The sequence below is a fragment of the Apteryx mantelli genome, chromosome 1 (genome assembly GCF_036417845.1).
Source record: "Apteryx mantelli isolate bAptMan1 chromosome 1, bAptMan1.hap1, whole genome shotgun sequence".
NCBI classification, from domain to species: Eukaryota; Metazoa; Chordata; class Aves; order Apterygiformes; family Apterygidae; genus Apteryx; species Apteryx mantelli.
In genome coordinates this window covers 191,587,436-191,613,391 of record NC_089978.1, presented here as the reverse complement: position 1 = coordinate 191,613,391, position 25,956 = coordinate 191,587,436, and the positions used below count along the sequence as shown (strand labels likewise).

Below are 25,956 nucleotides of genomic sequence, written 5' to 3'. Positions count from 1 at the left end.
GCAGAAGGATTTTAAGATTCTTTTCCTTGAGGCGTCAATGATAACAATGGAAAATGGCTTTTTAGAAATAATTCTATTTGTTTTATCCTACAGGGAATGAAACAAATAAATGGAGAAAGGAAAGTGCTTGCCCTTTCATGGCCATAAATTGCTCATTGTTCAAAATGATTTGAGTTGTCAAAGGCACAAGATTGTATACTGTTACTTGAGAAATTATTAATTATCTTTCATATATTGCAGTCTTCTCTTTATATCATACTCTTATTGGGTTGCTGTGGCTTGTCATTTTCAGTGTTTCAGACAAGGAAAAAGATACTCTTTAGATTAAATAATCAAAACTTTAAGATATATATTAGGGGCCACTAAATGGGGTCCGTATCAGTTTCTCATTGTCTCAATGACTTTGATTACCCTATACTGACTTATATTGACTTGTTCATGTCTGTGATCACCCACTCCACCTCACTGCCACCCGAAATTTTACTAAAATAAGCATTAGAAATTAGCAGCTGCTATGGTAGTCACTCAGCAGTCATATGATGCCATTGTGTCCACATGGTCCTCCCCCTCACCAGTTTGACTAGAGCTGCCTCTGCCTAAAGGTGAAATAGGAGGGTGCTGGATGTGCTTAACCTACTGCATGGCTTTGTGGGATTTTTTTGTTATAAATTATTAGCATTTGCAGATATTCTGGAAGTTTACCTTCAATACTTCTTCTGTATTTTCTATTAAAATAACAATTCAGGAAACTGAATTAAACTTTCATCAGTCCTTATTAGGTATATTGCAACTGGCTTCATTTCAGTAGTCAGATGGAGACCAGCTGTGTACAAATTAGCAATGCTGGCATTAGGATTTCAGTATTACAGTGCTATTTAAAGTAGCTTTGCTTTAAAAAGGGAAAGGATTCTCTGTTGCAGTTTAGAAAAAAAATCAGCTTTCAACTTTTGCATGATAATTTAAAACTAAAAGGAAAATATGCATGTTTGCTAGAATTTTTTATATAGTGCATGTCATAATACTTCATGAGTTATTTGTTATAATAGCTACTGTTTCTTGCCTCTAGGTGAATTCCTGTTAGATGTAGTATTCTAAATGTTTGCATGTAAGAAAACATATCTGATGGAATCTTTTTTACACATAGATCATTTTCAGCACCTCACCATTAGTATTGAATCTGAACCTAGCAAATCTCCTGTCGAGAGCTTATGGGTAAGGATCAAAGGGCAGGCTAATAGAGGTGACACTGTTGTGGGTGTTTACTACAGGCCACCTGATCAGGATGAGGAAGTTGATGAGGCCTTCTACAGACAGCTGGAAGTAGCCTCACGATCCCAGGCCCTGGTTCTCATGGGGGACTTCAACCACCCCGATATCTGCTGGAAAGACAACACAGCTAGGCACAAACAGTCCTGGAGGTTCCTGCAGAGCATTGGTGACAACTTCTTGACACAGGTGGTGGAGGAGCCAACAAGGAGAGGTGTGCTGCTGGACCTCGTACTAACAAACAATGAAGGACTGGTGGAAGATGTGAAGGTTGGGGGCTGCCTTGGCTGCAGTGACCATGAGATGGTGGAGTTCAGGATCCTGCGAGGAGGCAGCAGGGCACCAAGTAGGATCGCAACCCTGGACTTCAGGAGAGCAAACTTTGTCCTCTCCAGGGACCTGCTTGGAGGAATCCCATGGGTGAGGGCCCTGGAAGGAAGGAGTGTTCAAGAGAGTTGGTTAATATTCAAACATCACCTCCTCCAGGCTCAAGAGCGGTGCATCCCTATGAGTAGGAAGTCAAGCAAAGGAGGTAGGAGACCTGCATGGATGAGCAAGGAGCTCCTGGCAAAACTCAACCAGAAGAAGGAAGTATACAGAAAGTGGAAAGGGGGACAGGCCACTTGGGAGGAATATAGGAATGTTGTCAGAGTATGCAGGGATGCGATGAGGAAGGCTAAGGCCCGTTTGGAATTAAATCTGGCTAGAGATGTCAAGGACAACAAGAAGGGCTTCTTCAAATACATCAGCAGCAAGAGGAAGACTAGGGAAAATGTGGGCCCTTTGCTGAATGGGGTGGGTGTCCTGGTGACGAAGGATGCAGAGAAGGCAGAGTTACTGAATGCCTTCTTTGCTTCAGTCTTTACTGCTCAGGCCAGCCCTCAGGAACCCCAGACCCTGGTGGCAAGAGAGAAAGTCTGGAGAGAGGAAGACTTTCCCTTGGTGGAGGAGGAGTGGGTTAGAGATCATTTAAGCAAACTTGACACCCACAAATCCATGGGCCCTGATGGGATGCACCCACGAGTGCTGAGGGAGCTGGCGGACATTATTGCTAAGCCACTCTCCATCATCTTTGAAAGGTCATGGAGAACAGGAGAGGTGCCCGAGGACTGGAAGAAAGCCAATGTCACTCCAGTCTTTAAAAAGGGCAAGAAGGAGGACCCAGGGAACTACAGGCCAGTCAGCCTCACCTCCATCCCTGGAAAGGTGATGGAGCAGCTCATCCTGGAAGCCATCTCCACGCATGTGGAGGAAAAGAAGGTGATCAGGAGTAGTCAGCATGGCTTCACCAAGGGGAAATCATGCCTAACCAATCTGATAGCCTTCTATGATGGAATGACTGGCTGGGTAGATGAGGGGAGAGCAGTGGATGTTGTCTACCTCGACTTCAGCAAGGCTTTTGACACTGTCTCCCATAGCATCCTCATAGACAAGCTCAGGAAGTGTGGGTTAGATGAGTGGACAGTGAGGTGGATTGAGAAGTGGCTGAATGGCAGAGCTCAGAGAGTTGTGCTCAGTGGCACAGAGTCTAGTTGGAGGCCTGTAGCTAGCGGTGTCCCCCAGGGGTCAGTCCTGGGTCCAGTCTTGTTCAACTTCTTCATCAATGACCTGGATGAAGGCACAGAGTGCACCCTCAGCAAGTTTGCTGACGATACAAAACTGGGAGGAGTGGCTGATACGCCAGAGGGCTGTGCTGCCATTCAAAGAGACTTGGACAGGCTGGAGAGGTGGGCAGAGAGGAACCTCATGAAATTCAACAAAGGGAAGTGCAGGGTCCTGCACCTGGGGAGGAATAACCCCATGCAGCAGTACAGGTTGGGGGTTGACCTGCTGGAAAGCAGCTCTGCTGAGAAGGACCTGGGAGTGCTGGTGGACACCAAGTTAAGTATGAGGCAGCAATGTGCCCTTGTGGCCAAGAAGGCCAATGGTATCCTGGGCTGCATCAGAAAGAGTGTTGCCAGCAGGTCGAGGGAGGTGATTCTCCCCCTCTACTCAGCCCTGGTGAGGCCACATCTAGAGTACTGCGTCCAGTTCTGGGCTCCCCAGTACAAGAGGGATGTGGCACTACTGGAGCAAGTCCAGCGAAGGGCCACAAAGATGATTAGGGGACTGGAGCATCTCTCTTATGAGGAAAGGCTGAGAGAGCTGGGCCTGTTTAGCTTGGAGAAGAGAAGGCTGAGAGGAGATCTTATCAACATGTACAAGTATCTGAAGGGAGGGTGTCGAGAGGATGGGGCCAGACTCTTTTCAGTGGTGACGAGCGACAGGACGTGAGGCAATGGGCACAAACTGAAACACAGACAGTTCCATCTTAACATGAGGAAAAACTTTTTCACTGTGAGGGTGACAGAGCACTGGAACAGGTTGCCCCGAGAGGTGGTGGAGTCTCCTTCTCTGGAGATATTCAAAATGCGCCTGGATGCAATCCTGTGCAATGTGCTCTAGGTGACCCTGCTTGAGGAGGGGGGTTGGACTAGATGATCTCCAGAGGTCCCTTCCAACCTCAGTGATTCTGTGATTCTGTGATTCTGTGTAACCTTTCTTTATTTTAAACTTTAGAATTGATTTGAAAGGATGCATAGTTACATGACTCAAATAAAGCCAATGGGTTAGATAAAAGGAGGATACAGTCAGGTTCTTTTTAAACCCTAGCTTTAGTTAATGTCTTGAGTAATTATGTCCTTCAAGCCTTGACTTTTGCATAGTAGAAATGATGATTTTATTAAGGCCTCCTGGGACATTCACAGTCTTTTTAAAACTGAAGGTTCATTTAGTCCAGAGAAACACAAAAGTTCCCAAGATTCTACTGGGAAACATGATGGCTAGAGGTATTTACTCATATTTTTGTCTGGACAGCAGATTGCGCCCAGTTCTTTTTTCCTAAGGGCTGGATGCAATGATTCATACATTCATGTGCTCCTGAATTTATTGTTACATCTTCCTAAGTATAAGAGTAAAGCGGTGTTTCCAGTGAAGATTGCAAATGGGACAAAGCAGAGGGGGTGGTTGGTGCTTGAGTGTTATGGTGACATGGAGATAGATAGGATGTGATACAGTTTGAAAGTTATGCAATTTCTTACGCTGAGACTTGCTGAGTCTAAAGATGCCATTCATCTTAACTCTAAGAAATGGGCCTTTATAGTTTCTTTATTACAGTGTGTTAAAAAGCACCAAAAATAAAGACAACCAGGTGAAAAAAAACTGCAAATCAAAAATCTCTTGCAGCAAAAAGAATGCTAATAGAAAGAGAAAAAGTGAAAGTGACTTCTACTTAGTTCTCAGTATTTCTGGAATAGGATGTTGCAATTTAATTTCCATATTGAACAGTATTTCCAGATTATCCTAAAATTAATCCCTCCTTGACAAAATGGGTAGCACTGTCAAATGGAGAACATCCTGATACATGAAAAGTGGTAGGTGCCTTGCCATGCATTGTACTTTTTGCAAAAGTGGATGCTCCGATAGCTGAGGAGCTCACAGCATCTGCACTGGATTCTGCGCAGACTGCCAGCCTTTCTCCAGTCTTTAATTTTTTAGCTCTTACTACTCTTCTAAATGTTATAATTTCTGTAGATATTAAGGTTAGCGACCTATCAGATGCATGCTTTTTCATGAATTTTAGGTAAGTAATCACAATTTAATAAATAAGGTAAATCGATTAAAAATCTGAAGCTACTTTTAGTGCTTACCTGTCCAAGCTTTTCTTTGATCTACAGCTGGAAAGACTACATTATTCAAAGAACTGCATCTTAGTCTCTTGCTCCAATTAGCTGTAAAGATCTCAGGTTTTGGTCCAGTTGATCATTGTTGTTTTTTCCTGGAAATAGTGTTGCAGTCTCTTTTAACCTGATTGTCTCTTATTCTAAAGGCTCATTTCTCAAGATAATTTTCTAGTTAATCCTCAGTTTTTACCTTGGGGCAAGGCTATGATGGTACCAAGTGACTAGTGATTCAGTTTTTCTTACTTCAGTCTGGTTCTAAGGAGAATAGTGAGTCTTCCAAAATAACATATAGAGTCAATATAGGTTCTTATATAATTCATAGGGCAGTGTAAAGTGCAAGAAGAGTATATCAAGGACACTTCATTTCAGAGAAACTATTCATGCACTACCTACAGAAACAGAGTTCCAACATAAATCTTTAAATGTAACCACTTCTTGTTCCCCAATTTTTTCCTGTATTTTTTCCTATTGCAAACTAAAAATAGAAACCTCTGTTTCACTTACACTTAACAAATAATGTGAAATAAAACTTACACTCCTTATAAGCTTAATGTAACCATAAACAATAGTTATAACTATAAACCACTACAAGCATTATATATTCATTAACCCTGAGCTAAACCACGTTGTCCCATTGGAGAAATAATTATATTGAAAGTAAGTGACCAGACAGGTGTCAGTGACTTTATCATGTATCCAAAAGTGAAATAAGACTATATCCTTAATAAGCTTTCTTATTTCATTATAAATCAGTCATTTCTTCTGTTGGAACAATTCTTGATAAATTTTGTGTATGATAGTATATTACTATCTACTTACGCTGGCATACAGAATTAGTATGTGTGCTGGACACACAGAATCCTCTAAAACTAGTGCCAAGACACCCAAACATTCTCTGTCACACCAGCTTCTGATATCTTCCCCCAATTATTTCTGTATCTTACGATTGCCTCTCTGGCATTGAATCCTCAATATATTTTTATTCTTCACTGGCTGCAAATTGCTCTGGCTTCGCACAAAACATCCAGTCTTAAAGTACTTTTAGATGAAGTTCTTTTGACTGTGAATAGTATGGAGTGACTAGTATGGAGTGACTTAACTCATTTCAGATGTGGTCCCATAGAGAAAACATGGCGTATCTACTACACAGTGCATGGAATCTAAAAGAGGAAAAAATGGGAACTGAGGTTAAACCAAGAGTTAAAAAAAAAAAAAAAAAAGAGAGAGAGAGAAAATTGGGTGATTTAACAGTAGCCAAGAAGTCTTTATTTTTAAGTTGTTCTGTTTTAGTTCTAAAAAGCAAATATTTTTAACTTAGCTTTGAATCAGAAAATTTTGGGGTTTTTTTATGTCAATATGTTCCTTGGCTAGAACAGAGGCAGTATATAACAATGCCTTTGTGATGGCTGAGATGAGTTTTTTTCTACCACTGAGCTTAGCGGCTTCCTGAGCAAAGCATTTTAAAGCAACAAAACTAGATATAACAAATGTGTTATTTAGACAGGTCCTGCTACATTTTATCTGACTACCCCAAGGGACTTTGGCTTTACTATTCTTGTATTCCCTGTCTTCCAGAGCTGTCATGTAGTATAATGGTATTTAATGAATTGCATTTGGAAACTGATTCTACTCAAGGTCACTAAGATTTCAAACCCCATGACCTACACACAGTAATCCACCTGCAGTTATTATCATTCTACTTTAGTATTGCAGGATAAAAAGAAAGACCTGTTACTGAGAAAAAAAAAAACACATTAAAAAAATTATACATGAAACTGGGAAGAGCAGTATCAGTTACTATATACTGTACCTGGGCCACTGAAGTCCAAAGGGAGCTTTGCCATTGTCTTCCCAAAGTTTAATATCAAGTCATTTAGGAAGTTACGTCAATTTAACGTCAAATGATGTTTTGCATTTATTTTGAGCATTATCATTTGAACAAATGGATTTTAATGGAGAACATGTACCTCTTTTTTGGTCAGACAGTTGTAACAAGTTGTTTTAAGCAGTTTCTCTAAAGAAGGCATGGTTGTAGCAAGCATTTCAAAATTCACTAAAATGACTTGAGACTTTTCTCTGATAATTGCCAGGGAACCTTTCCTATGTGAAACCAAGCATGCTTGAATTAGAAAAAGATTACAACAGTATAAGCCATGTGTAGCAGTAATAAAAATCTTATTTGAATTTGTCTCTCCAGTCCTCAAGGAAGTCTATATGGGCCCTGCATATGCTTCCTTTTATATGTATTTTAACATGTGCTTTACTAGATGTTGGATCATACCAATAGGGTTAAATCCAGTGTCCATTGAAACAAATGAAATTATATCCCTTAAATCTAATAACCTCTATGTCAGGCTTGCTGTAATTTTTACAGTAGTCTGCACTATATTCTAATAGTTGTCTAATGCCTGTGAGGCATTTGACCACTCACTTCTCATATCTTATATAAATAGACAGCAGATTCAGAAATTTTGGAAGGAAGGAGAGTTCCTCCTTGTTTACATAGGGCTTTATTCTGGTTAGATAAACAAGTTTTATAAACAAGTCCCTCAGGTCATCATTGTTCAATGCTGAAAAGAATACGTAATTGTCTTCACATGTCTATAGCAGAACTCAAAACATTTTGGGGCTGAATGTTTCTATTGCTTGGAAAACCTAGAATTACACTAATTTTTTTCCTTCTGTTTTTTTTTGTTTTTCCTATGACTAAGAGTACATTTACCTACCACTTCAGTAAGTGCCATAGAAAACAGTGTCTGTATGCTAGTGACATTCATAAATCTCATGCATTTGCTATAAACTCTCATGTTTCCCAGATAAGTCATGGCAAGCTGTGGTATTGTTACATATCATGCCTATTGGAGATAATAGTCCTCATCAACAGCAAAATGCAGCACAATACTAGACTGTCATCTACTTATGTCAGAGTAATAATACTATTAAGTCTTGCTGCTCACACTGCTCTATGCATTTATAGTTGAAACCAGTAAGATTCAAGAGGTGAAGTTTGATGGATACATATTTTAAAGTCTTCCATAAGTCCATTTTTTTAATCTCTCTTTTTAAAAAGAAAATGAAATAAATTTTAGGGTCAGATTCAGGTGTCCTTACACATGAAGAATAGCACTGGTTTACAGGAACAGTCCTCTTGAATTTACTGCAACTAGTTTTCAAATAAGTTACTAATCAGTCTAAGGAAGGATTCCAGACTCTCATTGTCAATGTTAAAATTACATCTGAAACCAAGACATTAAGAAATTCACAGCTCAGGATGACATTTTATATGTAATATATATCATTAATTAACAAGAACAGCAATATATATTATTAGCTCTGGGTAGCTTTGTTTTATCTAGGAAACACCAATGGCAGGAATTAGTCTCTTAAATAACCTTAAACATTATAATCACAATGCAGAAATTATGGAAAAAATATTAATACGCTATGTGTATCAATGGGTTTTTATTTTTACTTTTCTATCACAATGTCTGGTTTTTTTGACAAAGAGACTCTTGCTTTTATTTTGACAATTAATATTCATTTGTTTTATTGTCACCTAATTTGACTTTCTGTAGATTAACTAGTAAATATTATTAATGAGAATAATTTTGATATTTTTGTTAGCAAGCACACTTTAAAGCACTCTTCATTTCAAGTGGCTTATTTATGAAAAATAAAGGGCACTTAATATTTCAATATCTTTTTTCTAAAGAGAATTTTTATACTACGTTTTGAAGTCTGAGAAGTTTTCAGGATCCTAACTGCAGTCTACACCGTACTCTTAAAATAGCCAAGCAAAACAAAAACTCACGCCCAAGCTTTCCCTATGGCTGAGATGTCATGCAAAACTTGTTAACTCCTGACTGATACAATGTGACACACTCCAAATCCAAAAAGGATTTTACACAGAAGTGCCATATCTCATATGATCCTAGTGTCTCAAACAGAGAAGAATACATGAACATGTTGGTTAGAATATTTTGTCTTTTCTATGCAGTTTATGGCTCTCCTGCATTACAACAGTGGTTTTTGACAACAGACTAATCAGGAGACACTAAGCAAGAAATTCATGATTTGCTAGTGTTTAGGTGGATGATGTCAATGTATCATGATTCAGGAGGGAATGGGAAGGAAAAGGTACCTAAGATGGCAGAAATTTTAAGTTTTTTTTCCCCCAAAGAATAATAAAAGTGTCACTATTTAGAGATCAACTGGGCCAAGGTATCAAGCATAAAATTATGTGACAAGCTGTCATCTGAACACTATTTCTGACATGGCTTTAGGATCCAATCACAACATATTTATAAGCTATCATTTTAAATTAATTACAAATATTTCTAATGAGGATGTTTCAGAATTTTGATATTTTAAACCCCTTTCAAAAAACCTTGTTAAATAGGGATTAATTTTGGCATGGCTCAAAGTAATAAATCTCAAATGATAATCATCAAATAGGTTCAACTTTGTTTGTGTAGCAGCCATAAATTTAGTAAAAGTAAGATGCTGTTTGACACAGTAGGGATTCTAATATCTCTTTCTCAGTAGCTTCGCACCTATAATATGCAACAAAAGAGACATTTTACATGCGTTTTGCCCTCAGGTATATGAGTCTATATATGTACTAAGGAAGTGGAGATTGAACATTTTTCTTTATTGTCATAGCTTTGAAAAGATCTTGACTTTTCAGAGAAAGTCTCAACTTCTATACATTTGTAGGGACTTGGTTTAGCACTTACATAAATATTACCTATTAAGAAGGGTTGGTAGTGATGCCATAGTACAGGATAGTAGGAGCTTTAAATAAATACAAAGTTATAAGAGCTAGGCAAAAGTAACTGCTGTTTAACAATAGAAATTGGTTATATTATAACTTTAACCTCAACTTTTTAAAACCAAAGTATTAAAGCTAAATAATTGAGGCCAGCTGAATTATTATCCCTAAGAAGAAACTACTTAAATTATTTTCTGTTTTCTGGTCTGGACAGTTGTCGTAGCAAATACCATATATATTCTACAGATTTCGTGTTTGTTTCATCTCTCTTTTCAGGAGAATCTCAACTTCTCTTTAAAAAGTCTTACTCTTTATGATTGAAAAGATGATCTTAACAATTTGCTTTCATTGTGATCAGACAGGTGAGATGACTTTCCTGAGTCTATATGAGCTTTAAAATAGTAGCAAGGCAGATGGGACACATCCATTAATGTAAGTCAAGGACTAATCTAGGTTGTTGTTCTGCGGCCACAGAATTAAAGATTTCTTCAGATGCCACTGAATTTAGCATTTTTGCTGCAAAACTCACCATTTGGCTGAACCTGGAAATTAGTCTATTTATTTCTGTCTCCCTTCTTATCCAGATCCTGCTTGCAATTATTCCTTGCTCTCCAGTCTTCCACATTAAAAACTGTTGATTTATAGTGGATCCCTCTCCCACTGTATAATAAAGCATGGCAGTTGAGATCAGGGAAGGAGAACTGGATCCTGCTCTGCTAGGCAGTGGAGGAAGGTTGGTGGTCTCTTCTGCCTAGGAACATGAGCAGCCAGCGCCTAGGAAGCCTTAAAGATGAATAATTGAGGCCAGCTGGAAGTTCCCTCCTTTCTTGGCACACACATGGGAAGGGTAAACAGGACTGCCAGAATGGCATCAGAGGAGAAGACACTCAGGAATTGCAGCCGGACTTACTAGAGAGGAAAGCATCAGGCTCCTATCCAGAAACAATCAGGATATAAAAGAATTCCTTACACAAATGTGTATTAGGAGCTATGCAATAGTAGTGAATTCCTTTCTGCGGAGGCCTGAAGGAAAGGATGAGAAAAGGTGGTGTGAAAGTGTTCTGTGATTACAGAAAGGATGGCCTTGCTGGAGAACATAGCAGGTGTTGCCTTGGCCGCTGTTCGCTGTTGCAGTGGATCTAAAGATTACTGTTGCTCAGTCTAAGTTTAAAGCACTTGGCCTCTCACTTAATACATTAGTACTAACTGGGACTGTTTTCCAATTGCAGCTAATGCTTATTGAATTTATATCATTTACTAAGGCCTGAAGAGGAGACTTTCTTCTAAATTCAGGATGGCATAAAAGTTGTTCAAGCAACTCTAAACTCCCATCCACAGTTTTGCTGCCATCTACATCTTCCCTTTTTTCCTACTCTCTTGAGATTCTGGCCCTGTATTTCATTACTTGTCATAAGAACTATGCTTTTCTTTATCATTAGATAGTTATAAATCTTCTGTCTTCTTGCCTGCTACATTTAGAGTACCATGATTTTGACTCATGGTATATATTTGACTCATGGTTAAAACCACATCCTTGTGTTTGCAAACATACGGTGTGGCAACCTCCAGTTTAAGATTGATTCACTCTTCAAATGAGTTAATGGTGCATACCACCAGATGGCAAGACTTCAGAGGACAAGGCAGCTTCAGATTCACCTCTGGCTGTGTGTGACTCCATACAGACTGGGGACTTAGCCTCCAGGAGGAAATTGCAATAAGGCACGGACACCTGACTTCGCAGGTTTAGGGGTGGTTTTGTCTCTTCAGGAACAATAAACACTGGGTTCACTGAACAAGAAAATACACCAAATATTGTTTTGGAAGCAAGATTGTATAGTCCTTACCAAGCTCATATTGGGTTGCTTAAGCTGTGCAGTAGTGGGGGAACAAAGATGCTACAGAGAGGTTGCCAGATCTCCATTGCAAAGCAATTGCAACTGCCATCTTTCCACAGCCATTAGCTATAGCTGACAGCAATTTAATACTCTAAAGCAAGCTAGAAGATGAACTGTTCATAATGGTCTCAGAATCATATTAATTTTAAAATATGGATCACTTTTTTCATCTGCTTTGAGTGCTAAGCTCCTGAAGCAGAAAAAACAGCACAGTAAACATACAGAACTATTTTTTTTCCAGAGCAGAATGATGAAAATGTATCAGATTGTGCTGTCTGCACATGCCACTACTGCTGTCTCCTCAGCTAATTTCAGAGACAGTACTTGGATCTCCAGACATTGGAGCAGTGGTGATGGATATGCAGTCTGCTGCTGACCTAAAATGTGTTCCCCAAAATACTGAGATACAAAATCACTGTTGGTTTTGCAGCATATTTTGAACAAGTTTGTGTTTGAAAGGTAAGCACTTAAAAGCAACATTTATTTAGATGATTTTCTGTCAGGAAGTGGAATTGTAATGAGTTAGTTTTAATAATGTTAAGTTTTAATATTTAGAACTTTTATATTTAGAACACTTAAATGTGTTAATGCTTTTCCTGTACAGATGGCCTGATGGTCCTGTGTGGCTATATTTTGCTAAAATAGCCTAATATCTACATATAATCTGAAAAATAAGTTATTTAAAGAGTTAATAAATCTGCATCTTGAGCTCACTGGAATTTGTATTCATTTTATTTTATTCTACTTAATTTTAATAATGTGCTCATGTGTTTTACTTGGTTATTTAAAGTTCAGCACATGCTTTGCTGAACTATGGCTTGATTGCAAGTATGAGAGAGTATTTTATTAAATATACAGGAAACTGAATTCATTAGTCTTCCGCTACTTTTCTGCTCATGCTTTATAGCTTAAGAGCAAGTCTTAGTGTCTGCTTGAGATAAATATAGCTCTTGACGGCAAAGTAGTGGATTAAATCTGGTTACTATGTTTGGCTAATGAGGGAGATAACTTTTTGTATTGAAAGGATGCAGTCTGTGCCTCCATTATTTGGTTTATGGTATCCTGTCTCATTACTTTAGGATACATTAAAGAAGGCTAGCAAGCAAAAAGAAAAACAATGGTAAGCATAATCCAAGGAGAATACCAAAGGTCTTGAAGAGAGCAATGGGAGAACTCTTGCTCAGAAGACGACTGCCTACAACCTATTTTCCAAAGTCCCAGTGAATCTGAGACATTTACATGCAGTTGACAGATACAGCACAGGAGGCTTGGGCCCTTCTGAATGAGGAGATGTGGCAGCCAGTAGAGGTTCCCTAAGACATCTCAAAAAGCAGCAGATACTTCTGCTCAGGCAAATGAACTGGACCTCTAGGGTAATGGTCCGCAAGCTCATAGCAAGCTCTTGCTCTCCCTCCCAGTTCTTCTGATGTCCCCATAAGGATGGTAGCCCGCACTGTCCGGACTGCCTGTCTCCTGCCTCTCCTCAACATCAGTCAGATCTGCCTGGGCCACCTCGCACACCAGCCAGGCCGAGGGACGGCATCTCTATAAAACTGCCTTCTCCACAGGCACATGCGAAAGCTGCTCTCCTCACGGAGGGAGTTGACTGCAGAGAATTTACCAGTCTCACATGTGAGATCCAGTCTTGAAGACTCAGGCATGTATAAAAGAACTGCAGCAGTGTCTGAAAGGGAGTATGAATCTTATTATCCTTCTGATTATTTTTGTGACTTTTTTCCTCAGAAAAATCTGTTATGCCATTTTCATAAGCTGCTCAGGAGTTAACTAAACAAATTAAATATGAAGATGAAAAGGATTAGTTATATAGGATGTGGAAAGGATGTTCATAAGTAATAGTGTCAATTATTTAATTACAAATTCTGTTACAAAATGAAAGGATAGCTATATGTTCTGCATTATACCAAGAAGCCAGTATTTTGACAAATGTCACGGTATCTCATGATACTGTGAATGCTAAAACATGGTAAGATTGATTCGGGAAAAATAAATTTGGGGGGATTATTTTTTTTCCAGATAAAGTAAAAGCTGGTTTTAGTACACTTAATCTCCTCTCTATAGGTTTAACAAATATATGGGATAAATCAGATAGAAGAAAGGAAGTATTTAAGCATTCTTAAATTATAGGTATTTAGAAGAGAAAAATCTTTGTATATACTTAAAGTATTTATGTGCTTTTTTTTCTTGTAAATCATCTCAGGAAGATTACATATACATGATTATCTTGATGAAATTTACCATTTTCGATGAGCTCTAGCCATCCTCGCACAAAGACCTGTATTAAAAAGTCTTTTATAAATTTAATAACATATCATGCAGCTATTTAATGACATTTTGATATTCTAGCTGCTCATTGAATATTTGCTCCCTATTGCTTTTCATAGCTCATATTGGCAACAGCATGTTTTCTGTAAGTCAAACTGTTTCTGTATGCCATTTTAGAAGAAAATATAAACAAACCTCACAGCAGAATTTTTTGAAATATTTAATTAAGTGGAATAGTCTATTGAACAGGATTGTTTTTAAGGTAAGAGAAAATCAAAATGATTTTATTAACAGTATTGCAAGAACCTGATTCATATCAGATTAAAACTATTGAGTGTATAATAAAAAAATGGAGAAGCTATGAACCGGTTCACACAACTATTTGCTGAATGTACAAACTATTTTTACTGAAAATTTCCAAACAGCTTTCCTAGCTTTAGAAAAGATTTGCCTTGCCCAGTGACAGTTGTAATACCATAAGTGTGCTGTGCCACTTTGTTTTAATTAAGAGGTATTTTCTCACCTATTCCCTTGAATTAGCTTTTCTGGCTCCTGCTCGCCTTCTTAACTTTGTCTTTGTCTGTGTTATCTCAGCATTTGATAATCACTGTGATGTGATCATCTGCCAAGTAAAATTTAAGATACTGAACTTTTCTAAATGCCTGGAGCCTGCTGTTCCCAATGCCGTCCTGTCACAGTCCTCATGAATGGAGTCACCCAAGTGAGAGCTGCTCCTTACAGAGCAGATGAGGCAGCAGCAGGATGGGATGTTCTCCATGAAATCCCTTAGTATTGACACTTCTTTAAGTTCATAAGTGTCTCTGATTTTTTATCTGTAAGATGAGGTACTTTTCTGATCTTTTGGGATGAGTACAAAGAGTATAAATCAGTCACAGTGGGTAACTAGTGTGTGGGTTTTTTTCACCTCATTTGTCTTGAAGAAGAATTCAGGTGTGTCTAACAATTAAAGTCTACTGTCTCCTTCTGACAGAAAAAAAGCACCATTTGGTTTACCCTGAATGAGTCTGACATATCTCCTCTCCCAGCTTGCATCCATACAATATCAGGCATAATCATATTTCTGGAAATATGGTGAAATTTGATCTTTAAGTTTAGGTTGTTAGCTCAGATTTGCAATGCTAATGCTTCCGAATTTGGGCCTGCTTTGTGAGGGTCAGTTTTTGCCTGACTCTTGCTCTTGAGTGAGCAGTGGAACCAGAGCAGGAATATGAAAGGACTCTCCCATCTTGCACACAGTATCACGGTAAATCACAGAACTGCAGTCTCTGTGCTGAAAACAGTGCTGGAACACCTCTGTCCTGGTCTCCTGGAAGCACACAGCATCATAGAGAAGGGACAACAGGACGGAGGGCTGCTTGAGCACTATCCCACAGGGATTAATTGGGTCTGAAAAGAAGTGGAGTAGTGAGTGGTTGCATGTAATCTCTGGGTGTTCGTGAGGTCTGGAAGCCATTGTGTGACTCCTTCCATGGTCCTCAGGGGCAGGAGGCTTCCATGCTGAACCTTACTGCTGTGTTTGCCAAAGCTTTGTAATGAAACTCTAAACTAATGACATGCAACAGAACAATCAACTTAATTTGTAACGTACAGCATTTCTACATAATGTCCTAAGTATTCAATCAAGAAAGACAATGCACAAAATCAATATCAGTGTAGTAAGCTGAAAAATGTCACTAAGCCTGACATTCTCCTGACTCTGTTGACAATGACACAATACTTTGCTCAACAGGAATTCACACTGAATGTTTTATGTATTCCTGAATAATTAATATGCACAGATTGGGATATTGCTTTCTATCTGAAGGCAATGAATGTGTTATAATAACTGTTTCCTGCCACTTAAATTACCAATTCTTTAAAATATTGAATTGCAAATATATTACTGCTTTATAATGTAGGGCTATTTCATGAATGCTATTAGTACATTCTGTTCTTCTGTTGAGTTACATGACTCAGTGACAATCCTATTTAGTCTAGGAATTTTGTGCATCATCCAGTAAAATATTAAAAAGCTTTTAACTCTTAAATGATATTTTTGTATACACAGCATGCAAAGCACATCATACTGTGTACTAAGCAAATTCCATCACCATTTTTGCAAGTAGAAGTCTTTAAAATAAATAATAGATTGGTTATAAATCTTTTTGTAGACCTATTTAGCACAATGGTTCTGTTAATCAGAAGCAAGAAATAATAATTTCTAAGAATGCTATACTTACTGAAGATAAAAGACTAGTACTGCTGTGTTGTAAGTGCTGTGTATAAGTTTTTAAAAATGTCTTTAGAAAACACAGAAGAAGAACCTGGAAGGTTCCTGGAAGAAGAACCTGAAGAAGCTAATTAGCTATGGTTTCCTTTTCAGTAATATATCCTTGATGATCTGAAGAAAATGCATTCAGATGGAAGTCAGCACATAGAAATGATTCTGCCAAACCTATTACTGTGTTTAATTTAGTCACAGCATAGACAGCTGATTTCTTAGCAAAACAAATAAAAATATTCTACTTGCTTCTTAATTCCTTTAAATCTGCAGTACTTTTATGAATGTAAATCATGGTCCAAGGTTAACGAGTCTCTGCATTGTTAACTGTAGAAAGATCTCATATGTGAAAGATAGTCTATTTTTAGTGAACATTTCCTTCCTTTATTTCTTTTGTAACTTTAGGCTTAATCTAGACATGTAGACATGATTGAATGAAAGAGAATGCAGTTCAGTTATTTTGATATTTAGTATCTTACATTTTTTCAATTCAATCAATAACTTGAGCTCTAATTATGATGCAGTGACAGTGCCCACCTCTTCTGATACGAATAGTTTAAATTGCAAAACCATGTTGGATTGGAGCAGTCACAATTGTTATACTAATTTCAAACAGTTACTCTGTGCTATAATGCAAATTTTATTCATTCTGGGAATCATCTGTTGCATTTGAAATACATTTGGCTTTCTCTTTTACATCTTAGTTTGTGATTATAATTACATCTTTGCATTTATTTATAGTATATATGCATCATTTTTAAGTGTGTATTTTCAATGTTTACAACTGTTTCTCAAAATGAAATAATTGCCACAATGTGATTTATGTATTTTCATATATTTTTATAATGTATTTTCTATCTAAATGAACACTTCTGAGTTTGTTAACTTTAATAAGGACCTGTACTGATTATACAGTAGGCTCAGTGAAAGCAAACACATATGGAGTGTTTTATCTATAGCTGGAGCTGCTGCTTCAGCTATCAAACTAATGGAACAGTAATGGAACACTTACTAACAAAATTAATGGGCTGCATTCTTTTCTTTGTCACTAGATCTGTATGGCTCCATTAAGTCTGATTTGTTCAGGGAAGAGAGGAAAGAATGATGAAAATGCTAGTATTTTGCCATATAGTTGAAAGGAATCTATCACTTTTTTTTTTTTTTTTAACATGAGTGAGTGAGTTAGCATCTTGTTATGCCAACCTTCAGCAAGCTGATATAAATTGAACAAAATCTGTTGCGGTATGGTTTTATATAAAAATAATTTGTTGATTCTTATCTTTGTGTGACTCTTACATTCATAAAAGAAGGAGGTCAAGGATATTTGTTTCTTCTGCCTTTGTTCATTATCCCAGATACCTCTACTAGAGGAAGTGGTTTCTGTGGGATTTTACTGTAATCCACAGGATTTTATTTTTATTGAGCCTTTTTCCTGCTACTGTGCTTGACAGTAGTTGTTTCAAAGTTCAACCATGTATGGAAAATGAAATGTAATAGTAATCATGTTTACTTTCTATTAAAGTATGGATTTTTTGAAGAGACTAATTTACTGGGAGAATTCTCTGTGAGACTGTTTCACACCTACAATCTAATATCAAAACCCAGTGTAACAACCTTTCTTAAAGACAAACAATCTAATTTGACACAGATACTTATCCCATGCTATATATTTTTCTTAGTATTATAGCTGAAATGCTGCATAGTTGCCTAAGTGTTTCTATCCTGAGATTTTGTTTGAGATATGGGGACTGAAATATTCTAGAAGTTTTTTCTCTCCTTTCTCATTAATCTGGTCCCCTTGCACACAGTTTTCAAGCTCCACACAAATTTGGCATTCCCAACTTTTCAGAACTGGAGTATAGGCAAGCTACAGCTAATTGGCTAATGGCTAATAGGATGTAGGTAGCGGGGCTGTGAACTACTGCATCGGGAAGCATTCATTAAAGCTATATGTCTGCTCAAATGGTGCATTTTTCACTTAGTGTTTATGGGCAGCTTTAAGAATCTCTGTGGGCAGTAGGAAGTATCCAGTCAGCAAAATGTGGTCTGAATAGACCTCTTGAACAGTTAAACTGCTACAGAATCCTCCTCTGCCCCTCAAATGATGTTGCATTATGAAATAGAAAATTTTAAATACAACTCATGTTCTATAGTGCTGGGCATGTAAAAGACTGTGCAAAAAGCTTCTTTACTAACCTCCATATTGAACAAAAGAAATGTAGTAAGAACATGCTGCTTCAGAGAAAAGAAAGCATGATTTGAAATACTACGATTGATCTTACTGTTTTATCTCTTTTTGGTTTGAGACAATTGTAATTTTTGTGTTTCTGTGTTTATTACTGTCCATAGCATTTGGAATGCCTGTGGAATACTGGTAGAATATAACTCAGCTTAAGAGACTTAAGCAGAAGTGACTCCTCAAAGCCAAAGGTTATATATGCCTTAGAATCTTGATTTTCTGATTGTTGATGAAATTTCTCGTGTACCCAGATAATCTGTGGCACTTTTAATTTAGTGCTCTTTCTTTCTTGTTTGTGTTAGGCTGCTACTGTTGTTCTCTTCCAATGGCATTTTAGAGGCTTTGCACAATATAAACATCTGTTATGGAGACTAAGAGACAAAACACAAATGAATATAGAATTTTTTTCCAGGCTTAAACATGATAAAACAAGATCATTTTCAGATAGTAGTTTAAAGTAGCATTTATTTCTTCTGAAGTAGTGTATTTGTATTCAAATACTTGTTCAAGTACACCTTCAGAGACGGTCGTTTTCTGGCTCCAATGTTAAGGATTGCTGCTGTGCTTTAAATTTGCTTATTATTATCTTCCTGTGACAGATCCAGATATTTCAAGATTTCTTTATACCCTGTAATCTGATTATTATAGAACCTACTGACACAAAGATTTAAATGTTTCATTTAGATTTCGTGTTTTTATTAAAATAACAGAGTTAAATTGAAGTAACACTGTCCTCAAACCAAAACACTTCATATGGAAATAATAAAATTGCCTATTTAATTTTCTTTTTCTGATTTTTGAATGTAATTTTTTTCAGAAGCAGAAGAAACAGTGCAACGGAAATGTATTTATTAAGGTTCCATCAAACCCACCTTTTTCATTTAGGAAAAATCAGAAAAGAAACATTAAGTGAGAAAAAAAAAGAAACCCATCTTTCTCTGTTCTGCACCACTTCTGAGATTTTATGTAATAACATAATGTTACAGTCAAAATCTTGTTGTGAGCAAAAAGAGGAAGGCACCTGATATTGGAAAACAATAATTAATTGTTAGCCAAATGGATATCTTAACAGTCTAACTAAAATACAATAAATAAGTAGTTAATATGCTTAGTCCAGTTATGACAATACTAACATTCACATTCTGAATTATCAAACTAATAAACAACAAATCTCATGAATAATATAGCTTAAAAATGTTATACACTTTTTGAAATCTACCCATTTCTCATTGTTTATACTCTCTTTAGGTGCTGAGGTAGGCAGCAACCATCCTCCTCAAAAAGAAGGGAAAGTATTTTTTCATCATCCCCAAATCTTCTCCAGGCAGAGTGTGATGTTGATAGCTTTGTCTTTCTCACTCTCAGTTCTCCTTGAGGTTATTAATACATTTTCCAACATGTTTTTATGCCTTATTCTTTCTTCATTGATCAGCAACTCCATGTTACATATTTAGTATATATATGGTTTGCTGGACATATGTTAGATACATTCCTTGTTCTTCTAACTTGTTCTTTGTTCTATTTGTTTGTCTTAAAACCTTTTTGTCCAGCTCCCAGGTCAATATATATATATTTTTATGACCATTGCTGAGTTATTCATAAACTTGGGCTATACTCCCCTAAACCACATTATTATGCTAAGGTCATAAATATTTCATTCTACAAAGAATAATTACTTTTTACTGCTACCTATATAAAAGCCATGATTATACCACAAGATGGTACAAATATAGGCAAAAGAAAAACAAATTGGGCAATAGCCATCTGGTCATTAGAAAGACTGCTGTTGCAGCTAAACAAGCTAAGTCAAAGCTCCAGGCAGGCAAGTAAAGCTGAGATAAGGCCTGAGAAAACTTGCTCTTGAGGCCTGGCAGAGTTGGTACAAAGTCTGCAACCTGTTACTAGCAATAGCAATGCTGGTTATAGGGCTACAATAACAGTTGATCAAAGATTCCTATATACCTTTTTGTCTCTTTGTCTTATTATGTCTTCTAATTAGCAAATTGATTGACTATGAAGCTGAGCATTAGAAAAGCTTGAAAAGGTCTATTATTTTGGTTCTGCACTGCAGTTACTCAGGGTATATTCAGTGGTGATGTATGTTCCTGTTTTAATGTTGTCATAGAATTTGAAGTCCTGGCTGTTTAAGCTAGAGCCAAATCACCAAAGGTTCAAAGAGAGAAGAAGCAAGCAGAAACCTGTGGGGAATGCTCCTAATGTAAAAAGAAAACAAGAGGTAGAAAATGAAGAAGCAGTGGTAGCTGAATTCAGTGGCTTGGGTAGAGTTTACATATCCTGAGTAAACTGAGAAAACCCTAGTTAGGGCCTCATCCTTTTCTGTTGTGTGGATTACAACAACATACTTTTCCTTCTCTTGGAATCTGGACTGAGGGCCTGGATTTCCATAGAAATTTTGGGGTGCACCACTGCATAGGTGCACACAGGGTTCGCACACAGTCACAATGCTGCTCTGTCCATTGACTGGGGATTTGAAAAGGCATCATGTTAACAGACAGCAAAGATGTCAAGTGTCTAAGAGACAAGAAGAGGTGGAGAGTATTGTCAATGAGTATTAAAAAATAACGTATTTTGGAATTGGGGAAGTAATAGTAATATAAGCCTCCATACTAATAGAAGTGCATTTATTCCAACCCATTAGGATAGAAGGAGCAAGGCAGTTGCAGATAATGTTATTGAGCTTAAGCTGATCTTTCCCTAATGCAGTTCCAAAACTAATCAGTCTCCATGCAACTAACATACTAACAACGAGCAAACTTCCAGGAAATATGCTTTTATCACAGTAGCAGTGTCAAAACAGTATTATTCATTCAAAACTTGTTTTGCAGATAAAATTGCTGTTAACAAAATGACTTCTCAGTTCGGCAATTAAATATTCAAAATTTTAAAAAAATAGAAATAATGCCTTAACAGCTCAGGTTAGGGACAATAATAATAATACAATTAGTATGGTGCCTGTTGTTGCCACAGCAAGAATAATAAATAGATCATAACATAGCAAAAAGAATCAACTATTGAGATTTCTGTCATCTCTTGCTCATGTCTGTAAATGAAAGATGCTTCTCAAAAAATGTATGCGTATGAAGGACTAATTTTTCTTTTAGTCAAAACAGTGTTTCAAGGGAGTAGTTTTATTTTCTTAGCTAAAGAAAGTAAATAATGTCTGTAAGTAAGGGAACTGATGAAATCTCTTTTTTAATAGATTATTTCATTATTTCACTTTTGCCAGAAGAAGTTGATTCTGTCCGTTTATCCCCTGCCCATATCTAGTCTTGATGAGTGAAAACCCATTAGCAAAGGCAGCTTATTCTCTATGAACAATTCTGTTCTTCCTCAGTGAAATTCATGGCTGCTGTAGTAACTGCAGAATAACAATAGACAATGGGCAAAAGTTATTAAGGTTCTTTGAAGAAGTCATAGATCAAGGTGCTTTTAAAGTGAGCATTTAAATTATTATAAAAGAAGTCCTATAGAATCAGTGTCATTTGTTATCTAGTAAAGCCTTCCATAACCCAACAATACCCATTTTTCCTTTTTAGCACTAGTTATGTTGTCTTGTAGATCAGGTTTATAGGGAGGATATTTCTTTCTTAGTCTCAAGTCAGATAATGGTCAGTAGAAGTAATCCTCCAGGCAAAATTATTCGCAGGCTGAGCTTCAAACACGTTTGGATTCATTTATTATATTCTCAGTATACGTGCATACATCCTATTGACACCAGTAACAAACAGTGCACTGAGAAAAACATAGAGCTTTGAAAATGAGATGTTATGTGTGTTTGACAGGAGTATTTTAGTATTTTTTTCTATATTTATGCTATCATATGTTATATGCAACAGTGGGGTTTCATCACCAGCCTGCAATATGTGTGCTATCATGCTGTATACTCACAGTACAAACCCCTGTGATAATATTACATTTGCAGACCACTTAATGGGAAAATTAAGATAAAGGATATTGTGCATTCTGTAAGTAGCCAACAAATTACCTAGAAGTATGGTGAGACTTTAGAAAATGTAGTTAAATCCTATCAAAATGGAGTTGTCACTTAGCATCCTGGACTTAATTGTCCTTTGCTTAAATATATAAAAAAAGCTGCCATGGATCCAAGGAATTAAGTGATCCTTGCAAGGAAACAAGCCAGTGAAATATGATATTAGACTGCAATTTCAGTGTGATCTACTTCTGATTCTTTCAGATGTTGTGGGTTATTAAGTAACCAAATTATATTCAAGTAATTCAGCACCTGCTTCATCAAGCTACAGAGTATGGAATTAGATATAGACCACTTCAGCTTCACTGATTTGATTATGTAGTAGAGAGAGACTGGTGAATATGCATTAATCCTATGAAATTAAATCAAGAAAATTAGCTGAAGATATTCCTAGGGACCTGTTTGGTGTCCATCTGCATAAAATGCTGAATTACCTGCTTACTGAAATCACTTTTTTTGTGATGGGAAATGGAAGGGAAGAACTGAGTTTACATAAAATTTTAAGCAGGAATGTACAGGTTCAAACCAGAAGTCCTCTAACTTCTGGCTCTGACAGCAGCTAATGCCAGATCCTTAGAGCATAAAAACAAAGCAAGTACATAATTTTTCCCCCAGTGTTTCCTCTCACATCTCATTCATCTCCAGATTAGGAGAGTAATCTGAAGTGTAGAGATTACACTGTTACTGTATGTTTAATTATGTATGATGGACTTTCTTCCACTGTTATAACCAGTTGGTTATTCTATTATGGTCTCTATGGTATCCTGTATTATGTATGTAATTATGCACACTCTGAAGAAGCATTTCCTCTTTCTTTGCTTTAAAAATTCTTCAAGGTAATGTCATTTGATGTTTCTTCAGTCTTCCTTTTGAGATGTAGTGATGCAATATGTAAATAAGGCCTAACCATTTTTTTCTCCATTGCATTCATGATTTTGTAGACTTCTGACACCGTTGTTATCTCTTTAAGAGTCTTAATCATTTAATCTTTTCACATATAGAGACCTCCAATACTTCTAACCATGGTTCCGTCCTGTTTATAACTTTTCTATTGGCACTGGATACTTCACAGTTAGTGGGAAATCTATTTCTCTCTGTTAGCTCTAAAAGGTATGTAGACAAATCATTTAAGATGCAGAGGTCTATCCTGCAGACATTTCAAGTTGAGAGAGATTAACTCCACATCAGTTTTCTTAATTTCAGTGTTAAATATCAGCATTGAGGGCTTGTATTATTATCCCAATCAGCAAATCAGACTGTTCTATTCTCAGAAAATTCTTAGTCTGGCCATTTTATACTGTAATTGAAAAGAATGTTGTTTGTAATTTTCTTACCATTTCATAAACTATTCAGTTTTCTAAACAATTCCACTTATAAGTGATTTATTTGTAAGCAATATCAGCATTAACTTTTATTTTAATTTATTAAAGTAAAACATCATAAATTAATAATACGATGATAAAATGTTTGAGAAGCATATGAATGAAGTGTAAGTACTGCCAGCACTACAAAAATGTTTGATTCGTAGGTGTATTTCATTAAATAATTCTGCCTGAAATACAGCTTCAATCTGACAAAATATTTATGATTCACAGTAATTTCCATTTTTGCTTGTGGACAAAAAGGAATTCTGAAAAAAAAGAGATAAATAGAGAGCACAGCATGTTTAAGAAAAGACAATATCCTTGTGTGGTTAGTGTACCTACCTGAAATCTGAGAGACACAGGTTTTGTTTAACTTAGAATAAATACTTGAACTGTGCTCTGCCATAGTCAGAATAAGTAATCTCTTTGCTGTAAGTAATCACCACAAGCTTTTGGTGGATTATAAAGAGCCTCACCAATTTTGTCCAGTTGTTTCTTCTTGAACCTGAAAAAAACATACCTGGTTAATGCTTTTTATGACTAGTGCATTTCAGTATTGGCATTTTAGATTTCATGAAATATTTTTTCAGGAAAAAACTGTCTCACTGAAGCAGTTTTTCTTTTCCTCTTGCAGCATGCATCAAAATGTTCTTAATTACTTGCTTTGTATTGTCTCATTATTCCTACAAATCATCATATGTTTTGTATTTACCCCATTTTATTTAATTTGCAGTATTTAATAATTTCTCTGGTTTATATTTTGGATACAGGTTTCTCTTGGACTTCTACATGCCCGTGCTACTCATATCCTCTGGCCTCCACAACGCTGGCAGAAGTTACAGTCAATGCTACCTCCAGAACGCAAACCACTTCAGAGAGAGCAAGAATAACTGAAATATTCAACTGGAAAAACACTGAAGTGAAGTTTAACCAGGAAGAGTTGCAGTGATTATAACATCATAAATAAGAGCTTTGCCAAGTGGGCTATATCAGGTACCATATCAACAAATATATGCAACATATTCATGTTAAAATGCCACCTTAAGTGTAAAGTCTTTTTAAAATCTCAAACATTAGTACATTGTGCATTCTTTCAGTATGAAATAATCATTCATTGGTTGTAGAAGAATTGAATATTCAATTCTTCCAAGAGCAGAAAAAAGCTTGAGTTGTTATATCTGTACCTGTGCTTCTCTGGATAAGAAGTTTTAAAAACCTTCAATAAAATGTTTTAATTTTTTACATTTAGCTTGCTTCTTTATGAACTGAATAGATCCTTCATTGTTACTGTTGATTCCATATGAAAAAGCATTTACACATAATTTGCTTTTGATTGATTGTCCTATAATTTCTAATACTAGAAGAATCAGTATTTTTGAAGCTGAAAAGTTAATCATACAGTATGTCATTACATTTTTTTCAAAACCTAATGAGATTTTTTTCTTTTAATGCAGCTTGTGTTTATTATTAAACTGAGTACATATTACTTATTCTTAACCTCTTTCAATAGTGTTTTATAAAAACATTCCTTGTACATCCTGTTGAAGTAGATATTCAGGCAAAATACACAGATTATACTGCAGCATCTGAACAAAATGTTTCATTCATTTCTCAAGTATAGCGAATCATTGTTAGTACTGATTGCCACATTTCTTTGAAAATATGTAATTAATACTATAAATGCTATAAAATTAATACTATAAGTATGTAATTAATACTACAAGTACACTCCATGAATGCGCAGTAAAGCTTCTGCACCATTATAAGTGAAAAGAACTTGAAGAATGACACATTTTCAGCTGCAGATTAGTGTAAACCAGTTTATTTTCATATTTATGAAATTTTACTTCAGATAGGATAGTACTTGAAAAATTCAACAAATTGCACAAAATGTTTTTAAATACTTCCGCTAAAATCATGCAAATATAAGAACTTCAGACAAGATGAAAATAAGTCTGTAGGTCTTTGAAGGCAGAAGCTAAGTTATTTATTAGGTCCAATCACTATGAAAACTATTACTATATAGCCGCCTTCTTAAGTGCTCTAGCACTGCAGACTCTCTGAACACTATACTGTATAGGTGTCCCATGATCTTTTTCTGTTCCAAAAAGCTGTTCCGCTGG

General features: G+C 36.5%; 1 protein-coding gene across 4 annotated transcripts in view; it reads left to right on the top strand.

Annotated features, from left to right (window-relative positions):
• Window positions 1–25,081, top strand: part of IMMP2L (inner mitochondrial membrane peptidase subunit 2) — a 496,900-nt gene extending 471,819 nt beyond the window's left edge. For all 4 annotated transcript variants that reach the window (XM_067314814.1, XM_067314803.1, XM_067314809.1 and 1 more), the window contains one exon: window positions 24,604–25,081. In XM_067314814.1, the coding sequence (XP_067170915.1) occupies window positions 24,604–24,723 (120 nt within the window). In that variant the 3' untranslated portion in view covers window positions 24,724–25,081. The remainder of the gene's footprint in view (window positions 1–24,603) is intronic.
• The last annotated feature ends 875 nt before the right edge of the window (window positions 25,082–25,956 follow it).